General features: G+C 41.4%; 1 protein-coding gene across 3 annotated transcripts in view; it reads left to right on the plus strand.

Annotated features, from left to right (window-relative positions):
- Positions 1-12,920, plus strand: part of Garem1 (GRB2 associated regulator of MAPK1 subtype 1) — a 164,370-nt gene that overhangs the window by 111,354 nt on the left and 40,096 nt on the right. For all 3 annotated transcript variants that reach the window (XR_004768373.1, XM_027400549.2, XM_027400550.2), the window contains exon 3: positions 8,852-8,982. Coding sequence is in view for 2 of the 3 variants with exons in the window: in XM_027400549.2 (XP_027256350.1) it covers positions 8,852-8,982 (131 nt within the window). In the remaining variant the exon portion in view is untranslated. The remainder of the gene's footprint in view (positions 1-8,851; positions 8,983-12,920) is intronic.

Genomic DNA, 12,920 nt, shown 5'->3' on the forward strand with positions numbered 1-12,920 from the left:
ACCTAAAGAGTTTGGTGGAAATGTAGCCTCTCTCTTTCCAGAAACACAACATTTTACAACATGATTTTATTCTGTTGTTGCTATATTTGAGGAACTGAGCCCGTGAGGTAACCGCTGTGCAGTGTGTTTTTGAGACACATCGAGTTTCTGTACACGGAGTTTTAATCACTCTAGTTTTAGCACAGAGTTTAAAAACCAAATCTTCTATAATCAAGACATTTTTCCCTAAAAGAGAGCCACAGCCTAAGCAGCCGCTTGTCTCACTGTCTCTCCTCTAGTCCCACCCATGTGTGGGAGCTTACTGTTGGGCTGTGGAAGAGAGCAAGCAAGAAGCCAAGAGTGGGATCGTGTTTCAGTAGAAGGAAAGAAAGTGATAGGATACTGAAGTCCTTGTGTTTTCCTCACCACCCTTGCTCTGCTTCCCTTTTACATGCCCTTCTAAGGCGTGGAGGGGAAGCACGTACCACACAAACCTCTAGACTTCCACGTAGACTCCACACTCACGCTCTCATTCTTGCCTGTCAATGTAAAGTGACCATGAAGCGTGGACACCTGCCTGTGTGATACATGCACACACTTTGTCTGGACTTATGGATGTCCCTTTCCTTCTCCTGAGTGGAAATTGTATCTATGTACAGATTGTCTTTTTCTTGTCTGTCTTTCTCATTCCCAACCTCTTCTCTACTCTAATTTTCTACTTACCTTTGTTTTCCCCTTCACTTTCATACAATCCAACTTCAAATTAAATAAATTGTTTTATTTTGAGTTCTCTTGATTTTTATGAAGATAATAGGTCATTTCATTATATTTCTCTTTCCTAAGAACCTACCTCAAATAAAATTGATTTTTATATTTTGGAACCGACTTTATTTTCATTTATGTTTTTGCACTTTAGTAGAAGCAGCCGCTTCATCCAGTCTGCACTAGCCACCATGCCAGACATTATAAAAGGGGGGCCGGGTTCTACCCTCACAGCAAGGGGTCAATCCCAGGCACACTGTGGACTTTTCATGCTTCACTTGCCCTACAGCATATTTAAGTGAAATATGGCCATATCATTTACCCAATTTCAGGGCACTTTGGTTATTAAATGAGATGATCTTAGGGAATTCATTGACTAATGTTAATGACTGCTCTTGCTACTAGCTTTCTTTCTATTTTTCCAGCAGGAGGTAAGGTAGCTCATGCCGCCACTCCCATTCTCGGTAGCTGCTGGTACACTGGGAGCTGCCCCTCCCATCCTCAGGATCTGCTGCTGGTGCATTGGGAGCCTCACAGAATCAACAGATTTGGGTCAGAGCACAGCTACAATCCCGGATTTACTCCTGACCTGCCCAGACCAAAGCAAATTCTTTAATCTCTACAGGCTCCAGTGTCCCTTGCCAGTTCAGTCTCTAATAGGCCCACCCTTCCTTGGACTGTTGAAGGGGACAACTGGGTGGGAAACCAAACTGGCTGTAAATTAGCATCCTGAGATGGCAGCTCTGCTTTCCATTTTGTCTTCGAAAGCCAATGGAGACACTAACAAGATGCCTGTGTGGTATGTGATTATCTTTCTCCATGTTGGCATGGGCATACTTCAGCCATCAGAGCAGAGCCAGATCATGGAAGGCACTTGGAGATTAGAGAGCTATTGTGTTGGTTTTTGTCATTTATTGTATGGTGTTTATGGGATGTTCTGGCTCTCAAGTGAGGTAGATTTAGCTTAGAGTGTATTTTAAGGTAAAATGTAGTGACAGAAGGAGAAAGGTGGAATGGGATTAAAATTTGAAGCTGTAATACCATTATAAAATGGTGTAGAAAGCCAAATAGACTCAGTGAATGCTGAGGATAAAAAGATCCCAAGAAAAGAACATGAAAGAGTTAGAGGGAGCCTGAATTCAGTAGAAGAGGGATGAAGAATGTTGAGATTCCAATTATGAAGGGTTAGCAGCCATGTTCAACTCTAAGTTCATATTAGGTCCATCCTTTTAGTGGAACATTTGCCCCAGAAATAAATGATGAACTAGATACCATGAAAATTATAATTTTCCCTTTTTTGAAAAAAAAAATAGGGAAACCATTTTCAGAGTATAGACTAGCTTGACCATTTGAAACCTCTATCCCAGAATTATGCAGTTACGATGCAGTTTTAACTCCAGGCAGATCTGGGTTCATTCAAAGATGACATGCCAGGGTGGACATTGGTAGTCTGGCTTGTTTTGTGTAAGCCCCATGGAAGCATAAGTAGAAATATCCACAAATGACTTACAATAATCCATTTTTTACTGTGTTCTTTTGTGGGATAGTTGTTTTTTTGGCTGGTGGTTTCTTTCTGTATTGTTTTAATCCCTGTTCTTGGCAGTGGTAAGGGCCTTTGTGTTGAGGTCCATTCCTTATCTTTGATTGTAAGGAACTTCTTTCTTTTACCCCTAAACCATAGCTTTAGAAACTAACTAGAACTGATTCAGAGAATCAAAGTTAAAATAGGAAGTTCCAGCTTAAGCTAGCTTTTATTTTATTTGTGTATGTTTGTATAGTGCGTGCATTTGCACATGTTTGTGCGTGTGTGTCCAGGTACACACACATGCATGGGCATGTGGAGGCCAGAGGTCAACATTGAGTGTCTTCTGCAACACTCTCTACCTTATTTTTAAGACAAGGTCTCTCAGTATCCCTGGAGCTCTCTGGTTCACCTAGACTGCTTGGCCAGTGAACTCCGAGGACACCCCTGTCTCGACTTCCACAGCATGAAGAATATAGGCACATACAGGACTGCCCATTTAGATAGACTCTGGTGTGCAGATTCGTTCCTCATGCTTGTGCAGCAAGCACTTCAGAGCCTGAGCCATCTCCCTGGCCCAACTTTTATTTTAAAAATATGCTTAAGATTGGTACAAATTTCATAATTGGTAATAAAAAATGAATTTTTCAATCCCCAAGATATTAAATAGTAATTAGTTAAAAATAATTGTGTCATCTTTTATAGTAAAAATTCAATTCAAATCACAGTGAGAGACTTGATTAACAATGATTTTTAAAGGTTTTCCAGTAAACCATTAAGGAAAACCTAAGATTGGTGGAAGTGTGAGGGGGCATAAATTTGTACTTTGTTTGGCAAAGTGAAAGATTAAAATGTGCTTGCACTTTGGCCCAGCAAGTTCTTATTTAGGCAATTCCCACCAGTGTACTTGGGTTAAATACTCAGAACCTTCAGTGCAAGAACACTGACTGACTTCACTGTGGCTACAAAAGACTGGAATAAGTCTGGACGCCCACCCGGAGGAAGCTGTTTGAATGAGTGATGACATATGTGTGGAGTAAGATTCTCTATGCAGCTCTTCCAGAGAACAAGATGGTTTGTGCACCACGATGAGCTATCTACCCAGAATACTGCTCATTGTCTGCTCAACGTTTGAGGAAGAGTGGTGTTAGCACATAGCTGGGCTGTGTCAAACACTCTTAGATTCAGTGAAAAATGTAAGTGAATGAATTCCCACCACTGGTGGGAGTACACACATGCATGCAATAGTTGCTGCGGTTGACAGTGATGGGTGTGTATCTTCTACCTGGAAGTCCTGCTTTTTATTCCAGTCCTAGAGAGGCCCTAACCTGCTATGTATACAGATTAAAAAAAAAAAAAAAAAAAAAAAACAAGACTGCTTTGCTAGTGAGAGCTTGATCATAAGTAAGGATTCCTGCCCAGCCTTATTTACTTATTGGAAAGTGGCATTTGGTTTGTTGATTCATTCATTGGGAATGGCTCATTTCTTTCTTCACCTGTGGAAATGGCCCAGTGGTTCAAGGGTTCAGATATTTTGAGCCATTTAAAATATATCACTGAGCCAGCTGTAGTTGTACATGCCTGAATCACATTATCAGGGAGGCTGGGGCAGGAGGTCATCTTCTATATAGCAAGTTGGTACCCAGCCTAGGATACATGAGATCCTGTCTCAAAAATTAATCAATTAATCAGTTAACCAACTAAAAGGTATTTCTGCACCATGGTCTCAAGTCTTTCCAATTTCATGCTGTGGTCTGTCTCTGAAAGAGGTGAGGAGTTGGTCCATTTGTTCACTGTTTCTAAGGCACCTGCTTCTTTATTCCAATGTAGCAACCTCATGAAAAACACAGACCTGTCCCTTCATAGCGTGTCAACATTCAGGGCTCTCTTTGGTGAGCTTTGGCTCAAGCTAGCCTTCATGGGCTGTGCTTGCATTACAATCCATTCGTGGCACTCCTCCATTCTTCTCTGTGTTATTCTCCTGAGACAGTTTCTGCTGTGTTTTGCTGTTCCCACAGTGGGGGTAGGGACATCAGTGAGATGCTGGTCACGTGATAGATACTACAAGCCTCTGCTCCAACCTCGCTCTTTTTTATTTATACACATTAGGTGTACCTCTGTGCTAACAGGATGGCAACTAGTTAGAACATCACTGTAAAAACAAAATATTTCCTGGCCATGCCACAGAGATGGGGACCCATGGAATGGAATCTGGTCCTCACTAAGCACAGATGAATTCCTGCTAATGATTGATTGCGCCCATAACTTGCAGCCCATAGCACGTTTGACAGATGCTCACCCCTTCCCTCTCACTCTCCCTGCGACAGCTCAGCACTGTTGCTCCCTCTCCTTAATCAGCAAGTTTTGTGTCTGTTTTCCATGTCTGGGACAACCTTCCCCTGGAAGGAAAGAAGTGTTATTATAGGATAGTCCCTTGGTATTACAAGGGCGCTAGATTTTAGATGTCAAGGGAAGGACTTGGGACCTCTCTGCTGTGCTTAATATAGTATGCATTGTGAAGTTCATCCAGTATGTCTGCCTTGAGGGACATTTTTTTTAAATGAGTATTTTTTAAATGATACTCCTAGTCAACATGTTAATTATGAAATGGAGTTTTAGGAATAACACATGGACTAAAGCACGAGTCTTTTGTTTCTAAACATCACCTTAGAGTCATTTAAACTCTCATCAATGAGTATGTCTTTGGTGTTGGATTGCTCCTGGGAGTTTCAGGGTACCACAGATGGACCACGTCTCACAATGGAGACATTTTATGAGATCATCAAAGCTGTTGAAAGACAATGCAGCTTCCTCCATCTCCAAGAACAGAGCTTGACAGTAACATCTCGGAACAGATGTTTCCACAGCCTCCACATGTTTTTATTTGGTGGCACAAAAGACTGTGTTATTCATGAAATGGTCTGTTAGAGAATTAGTTCCCCTGTGTGGGGGTCGTGGGAATATGTGTTGTATAAATTGATTTTACTTTTGGCAGGAGATGGGCCCTTAACTCATCCAGTCTGCAAGGTTGGGCTCTAGCAAGTTCCAATTTTTCAGGCCCCAGAGTCACAAAGGATGTAGACCGATGACATAGCCTAGCATCTTCCCTAGAGAATGTCAGGCTAACTAGTCAGACACCATCATAATATCATTCTTTAAATAGTAGGAGCCAAGTAAAAACTGCAGAACTCTAGTCTTGTAAAGCACAGGCAGAAAGTGGAGGCATCCTGTGACTGACAATTTCCGTCATCTTCCCAGTACAAGTTCACTTCTACAGCTCATGGATATTGATTTTAGTTACCCATGTAAAGGGAAACTGCCATTCTGAGATTCTGGCAACATAGGACATGTTTCAGATCTCCTGAGACATTAGTATGACTACTCAGTGATGTAGAATAAGAAGACTGGTCGTTTTCATTCTGATGTCTTACTTTGCGACTCATCCTGGTCTGTACTTTCTGCTCTATCCAGTAGGACAGACGTCAGCAGACCCCAGGGCCACCTCTGACCTGTTGTATGCTTTTGTAAGTGTGGTCCAAAGGGATCCCAGCTGCTCTCATTCGTTGTAAATTTTCTGTGGCTGCTTTTACACTGTGTCACCAGAGGCCACTTAGCTAATAGAACCTAAAATATTTACAAAAAAAGTTCACCAACCCCTGCAATAGAAAGTCACATGCATACTGTGACTCAGGACATGAAGAGGAGATTTGATTCTAACACTCAGGTGACTGAGGCAAAAGGATTACAGGGCCAGCCTAGGCTACACAAGACTCTGTCTCAAAAATAACACTGAAGAAGAAAAGAAGGCATATTAAGGTTTTAGTAATTTACTTAGCCTATCACTGGAGAGTACTTAAAATATACAGAGACAAACATGAAATTCAGAATGTTACACAATGATCTGAAAAGCATTCTAAAATCCTTTTCTGGTATATAGGATGTTCAGATGTTAAAAGCTCTGCAGTATTTGTCTGCTGCTGTATTTGCTTCTTATCTCTCATCTGTGTGTGTGTATTGGGTCTCAGAACTCCACACTCATGCATTTCTGGCCTTCCTGAACAATGAGGTAACAAGCACAGGCAAGGCTGTGGTGCTTAAATGCTAAATTATACTTGAGAAGATTAGTCTTACAAAATCATAGACACCATAGAAGAATGACTCGAGAATGCCTGAAGAGCTGGGTGTTGGTGGCGCACGCCTTTAATCCCAGCAGAGGCAGGTGGATCTCTGTGAGTTCAAGGCAGCCTGGTCTCCAGAGTGAGTGCCAGGATAGGCTCCAAAGCTACACAGAGAAACCCTGTCTCGAAAAACCAAAAAAAAAAAAAAAAAAAAAAAAAAAAAAAAAATGCCTGAAGAACAAGAGCCATGTTGGGAGAGAAATGGATGGAGGAAGTTATATGAAGAAACCAATAGCTAGGTATATGGCTTGGCAGAGAAGCTCATGCCTGGCATGTATGCACACTAGATTCAGTTCCCAAAACCATAAGGAATTAAAAAGGGACTGAGGATAGTCCTCTACAAAGAGCACTTGCCTAGCATACAGGAGTCCCTGGGTTTGATTCCCAGAAACACATACATACAACCCGTATACAAAACATAATATTAGGTATCATGGCAAGCAGGGAGGGGAAGGAAGGAGGAGGAGAGGGAGGGAGGGAGGAGGAGGGAGGGAGGGAGGGAGGGAGGGAGGGAGGGAGGGAGGAAATCTTAATTGAAAACATTGTTATTTCATGAGCAGAAAATAGTCTACTTTGTCAAGATATAAAACATACATTGGATTTAAGAGATTTAATGCAAGCACTAATGAGGTGGCTCAGTTGGTACAGTGCTTAGAGGCCCTGCACCAGGGCCTATATAATCCCAGAACCCACATAAAAGACTGGATAAAATAGCGCATGCTTGTAACCCCAGTGCTGGGAAGCAGAGACAAGGGCTTGTGGGCCACCTGGTAAGCCCCAGGTCACAGTGTATCAAGCAAGGTGAATGGTACCAGAAGACACCAGAGGTTTTCTTCTGGCACACACACACACACACACACACACACACACACACACACATACAAACATGCATATACAGAAAGTGTGAAATAAGTATGTGACTTTTGTTTGTTTGTTTGTTTTTTGAGACAGGGTTTCTCTGTGTAGCTTTGGAGCCTATCCTGGCACTTGCTCTGGAGACCAGGCTGGCCTCAAACTCACAGAGATCTGACTGCCTCTGCCTCCCGATTGCTGGGATTAAAGGCATGCACCATCAATGCCCGGCTTAAATCTGTAATTTCTTATCCATATAATAAATTATAAAATATAAATCACCATTTCTAGCAGTTGGGAATATTGGCAGATACCTGAAGTCTCTGTCAGATGTTCTGTAGATCACTGGCAAATGAATATGCATTCTAACTCCCGTGGACAACTGCCTTGGTCGCCTCACCATCCCATGACATAGATTGTCTATGCTTTCAAGTATGTATCTAATCTATCCCTTGGCTAGGCTGGCTCCTGGAAAGTCATTTTTGAGCTTGTCTAGAGCATCCAAGGGATTCATTTTAAGTAGGCCAGTCTCCTTTGTAGCTTTTGAACTAATTCCCTCCAAAGTCCAAACTTATCCACATCAGAGCCATCTATATCTTCACTGTCCCTCTGCCTTCCCACCAAGAACTTTGGTATCTTTCCCAACCTAAAGGTCCCTTCCTTGTATATATCCTGAGTCTTTCCCTGACCCTTTCTCCTACACACTGGCAGTTTCACAGCAGTGGCAGAATCTAAATCTAAATTTCTTCCCATTTCAGCCTGTGTCCCTGACCTTGCTTTGTGCTGTCTGGCTTCACTTTTAATTCTCAGCCAGGAAGCCCCAGTGATGACTTAATGTTGCTGAGCAGTCACACTGCATTGTAAGTCCCCACCCGGCACGTAATGGTCTTCTCTCTTTAAACCTCCAGCACCTCCTCTTTCAACCTTGCTCTCAACCTATACCTTCTCCCCAACTCTAGCTGGATGGAAATCTAGAATCAGGTAGGGAACTATGTCCAGCTCACACTGCTGCCCCTGCTGTAGCAGATGGTGGCCTGCCTGAGCCTTGTCTGGAGTGGCTCCTTCTTTTTGTGTCAGATGCTGTCTCTGAGCTACACCCCGGCCCTGATTTTATTCTAGTCTAAATAACTTCAAAAGATTAATTCTGCCATGGTACAGGGCCTTGGCTCTAGAAAGTAGTATTAATAGTTATTAAAATTAAATGAAAAGAAAGTTTACTGCTAAAAACAAAAGAAGCTACTGTATATAACAGACTTCATTGTAGGTCTAATGACATAGAAACATCCATTTACAGTAATTTTAGAGCCCTGATAAGAAACCCTGAATATGAACAGAAAAAGATAAAATTCAGTTTGTTTTCATTTTCACACTGATTTTCTAAATTTGTGTAGATTCAAGTTTAACAAAACCTTCAGATGTGATCATCCTTTTTTAACATAATAATGAATAGCAATCTACAACAGAGAAGAGCTGGCATAAAGGAAGAGGATGTTGTTGCCACAGTGACAGCTGTCCAGCATAAACATCTTACATCTCTTCTGCTTATCATGTGTTCTAGGACAATTCAAGCTGCTGGAACAAGACCGGGATATAAAGGAGCCGGTGCAATATTTCAACAGCGTGGAGGAAGTGGCCAAAGCATTTCCTGAACGTGTATACGTCATGGAGGAAATTACATTCAACGTGAAGGTAGCTCAGAGGAACCAGATATTTACCCCTCACTGAGACGCTGTAACATTCAAGTGTTTAATACACTAGATGTGCATCTGTTCCTCCTAGGAACATTCCATCCTCTCAGTGGATGAATGTTAGCATCTGAAACACTACATGTGGTAGGGATGACCCAACATCTATCCACACACTGTATTTATCACCACAATCTTTTATTAGAACTGAAACTGTTAATTTCAGAAGTAAAATTGCTATAATTATTTTTCTCATGGCTGAGACAAATACAATTTAAAGAAGGAGGGATTTATTTTGGCTCACAGTTTGAGGGGGCAGTCCCGTCATGTGGGGAAGTCATGGCAACAGGATGGAGTTCAGGGCAGCTGGCCTCATTACATCACAAGCAGGACACAGACAGAGCAATGACTTCCCATGCATGCTCTGCTCCCTTTCTTCTTTTCATTCAGTCTGGGATCCCAGCCCACGGATTAACCAGTTAATCCGATGTAGAAACTCCCTCCTGGACAAGCCCAGAATCTTGTCTACTAGCTGATTCTTATCCTGTCGTGTTCATAGTCAATATTAAGCATCACAATTCCTAAGAAAAGAAAAGATGTTTTTAACTTGAACTTCATCCTCTAATCTCCAATAGCTGTTTCACCAGATATGCTGGGTTTTCCACTCTTAGATACAAAAGACCTATACTGAACCAAATATCAACATTTCATTTAAAAAAATCAAGGAGGAATGGGAGAGCTCACAAGCCCACTTCCAGTGCCTGCACTGAGATCAGCACACATCCCCTCCATTCTCTGTGGACTGTTTGTGTACAAAGAAACCTGATGTTCAGAACCCTGCCCAGAGACAGCCTAGTATTGGCCATGCTTCCTTTGCCTATTGTTCTTAAAGGGACGTGTGCTTCCATATATGAGCAAGCTCCTCTAGCCAGACTTGCTAGGGGAACTGAGCCTTTGCACATGGGATCCAATTACACCATTCACACACCTACCCCATTTTGTCATCAACACCCACAGTCTCACTCAAACACCTTCAAATGTCCATGTTGAAAGGATTTCCTGTTAGCCTTTTACACAGAAGTCAACTAAGTCAGATTCTATGAACAGGTCAAATGTTAGGCGTCAGCATACCTGTTTCTTGGAACAGCAGGCTACGTGAGGGGTTGGCCTAAGACAGCATCCCTGTCTCTGTGGGTGAGTCACCCTAACCACACTCCGCAGGAAACACAGGACCAGGTAGCTCCCAAGCAAACAAATGGTTCTGCCTATGACGATGGCTAGGGTGCGCCATTCTTCCCCACGTCTGAAAGACAGTCACTGTAGTCGGCTCTCTGTAGTTTTATTATTAGAGTCAGTGAGGTTCTATACTACATGAAATCTACTTATATACAAAAGGTCTGTTTTTTTTTTTAATTCCTCCAGTGTCCCAAACCTTCATTTGCACATTCATGAGGGTATATTTTTTGTCTTTTAACTAAGATTCATTAATCATAAAATATTAAATCTAGGTTTTTTTGTTGTTGGTTGGTTCTGTTTTTGAAGTTTTGTGGAGTTGGGAATTAAACTGGGGCTCTAAGCACACCAGTTGAGTGCTGCCACTGAACTGCCCCCAGAAAGCTGACCTTGACTCCTGCGTGTTTTAATAAGTATAAACCTTCCCCTTAGAACTTCCATTTAAAGTTAGCTAAATGAAAAAATAAAAGTCAAGCTAACACTTTTAAATTCTTTTCTAAAAGTAATTTATCTCCTAAGTGGTGACAAGTCAGGCATAAAACCTTTTATGCCTTTTAAGATTAACATTCTATTTTTGGTCACATATTGCTCATGTAAAATTTTATGAGACATTGTCTCATTATGTAATTCTAATTAGTCTAGAACTAACTATGTAGTTCATGCTGGCCTTGAACTCACAGAGGTCCATCCTGCCTGTGTACAATATTTTTAAAGATATCTTTCTAGAAGTTCTTTTAAAATTTTGTGGTAAATTATTAGACATAGGAGAGATAGCTAAGTCAGCAATATTCTTGCTGTGAAGGCATAAGGACCTGCATCTGATCCCTAGTATACCTAGAAAAGCTAGGCATGGCTGTGCATGCCAGTAATCACAGTGCTGGAGAGGCAGACAGAAGGATTACTAGACTTGCTGGCTAGCCAGCCTAGCCAGTGGGCAACTTCCATGTTCAGTGAGAGATCCTGGCTCAAAAGATATGGTAGACAGAGGAAGATAATCAATGTTGACATCTTACGCGCGCGCGCACACGCACATACATACACGGACTAAAGTTTCTGTGCCACTTAGTCCCACAGCCATTTAGTCACAAATAAACACAGAGAGGCTTATATAAATTATAAACTGTTTGGCCTATGGCTCAGGCTTCTTATTGGCTAGCTCTCTCTTAATTATTTACCCATTTCTATTCATCTGTGTATCTCCATATGGTCTTGGCTTACCAGTGATGCCCAAGCCTTTTGCTTTCTTGGCAGCTACATGGCAGCTCGATGGCCATTCACTCCCTCAGTTCCTCTTCCCAAAATTTTCCTAGTCTGGTAGCCCTGCCTATACTTCCTGCCTGGCAACATCCTCCCTGACTACTGGCTGAAACAGCTCTATTCATCAACCAATAAGAGAAACATATATCCACAGCACACTGAAGAACATCCCCCATCACACACTCATACAAGCAAACATACACAACACCAAAAAAAGTGTGTGTGTATTAGAGATTCCACCTACAAGTTTGAGGGCACAGATAGATGAGTGTAGGAAACATGAGCTAAGTAGGTTTTGATTGAGTTCCAAGCTGTATAAGCATCAATATTTGATAACTTATAGAGTTATTTAATACTTACAGAGTTTAAGAACCATCACATTGAGTTCACTTCTATTCAAAGGACCATTGGTAGAAAATCTTGGGAAAGTTGTATAATGAAATATACAGGACTTGATGGGCTTAGTGAATGAACTGAGGACAGCTGCAGGAAGGTTGACTGCTACCCAAAGTGAAGTTCAGTGCTGGGAATCATGGTTTTTAACTGACAGTAGACATAATATTAGTGTTGTGTGCAGACTTGGGTGAGAAAGAATGCCATGTTTGGTTATTGCATCCCCTGGAGAAAGGACAAAATGAAAATAACACTGTCTAGGCTCAGATGGAAGCTGTTTCCCAAGAGGCAGAATTTTGGGGCAGGGTTGCTTTTCAATAAATTTAAACCTACATAGAAAAATTTCGCCCTTTATTTTCCAATTCAAAATGAAACAGGTACTAGAAAGATGGCTCAATGGCTAAAGCACTTGACAGAGTTCAGACCCTAGAACCTCCATAAATGCCAGCTGGGCATGGCAGCCCACCTGTGATTCCAGCCTCAGAAGACAGAGACAGTTGATCCCCAGCAAGCTGATTATCAAGACTAGTCATATCAGTGAGCTCTGCATTTGACTGAGTTCCTGGCTCAATGAACAGGTAGAAGAATGGTCATAGATGATTCTTAACATCAAACTCAGGCCTCCATATGTACAAATGCATTCTCGTGTGTGCTTGCATACACATACATGAAAATAGAAAAGGAAAAAGAATGGCATAAACTAGGCCAATAAGAAACACTATTGGAATTTTGTAGTTATGAATTCATGAATAACTGGCTTCATAATTGCCCAAATACATACATATTTATTGCATAAATAAATATGCATTTTATTGATTCCAAAATTGAAATGAATTGTAATAATTTGAAGTAATACCAAATATATTAACATAATGGGGTTGGAAATATAGCTCAGTAGTAGAGTCTTGCCTTGCATGTATTAGGCCCTAAGTTTACTCCTCAACACTGCAAAAAAATAATAATTCATAAGAACAGCAACCTTAGTTCTGTCTTTTGTCTAAGATTATAGTAAAATTTTAAATAAGTGTAGTGGATAGTATCATGGCTATCCACACTTAC

This window comes from Cricetulus griseus, chromosome 2 (genome assembly GCF_003668045.3).
Source record: "Cricetulus griseus strain 17A/GY chromosome 2, alternate assembly CriGri-PICRH-1.0, whole genome shotgun sequence".
In the NCBI taxonomy this organism is placed as follows: Eukaryota; Metazoa; Chordata; class Mammalia; order Rodentia; family Cricetidae; genus Cricetulus; species Cricetulus griseus.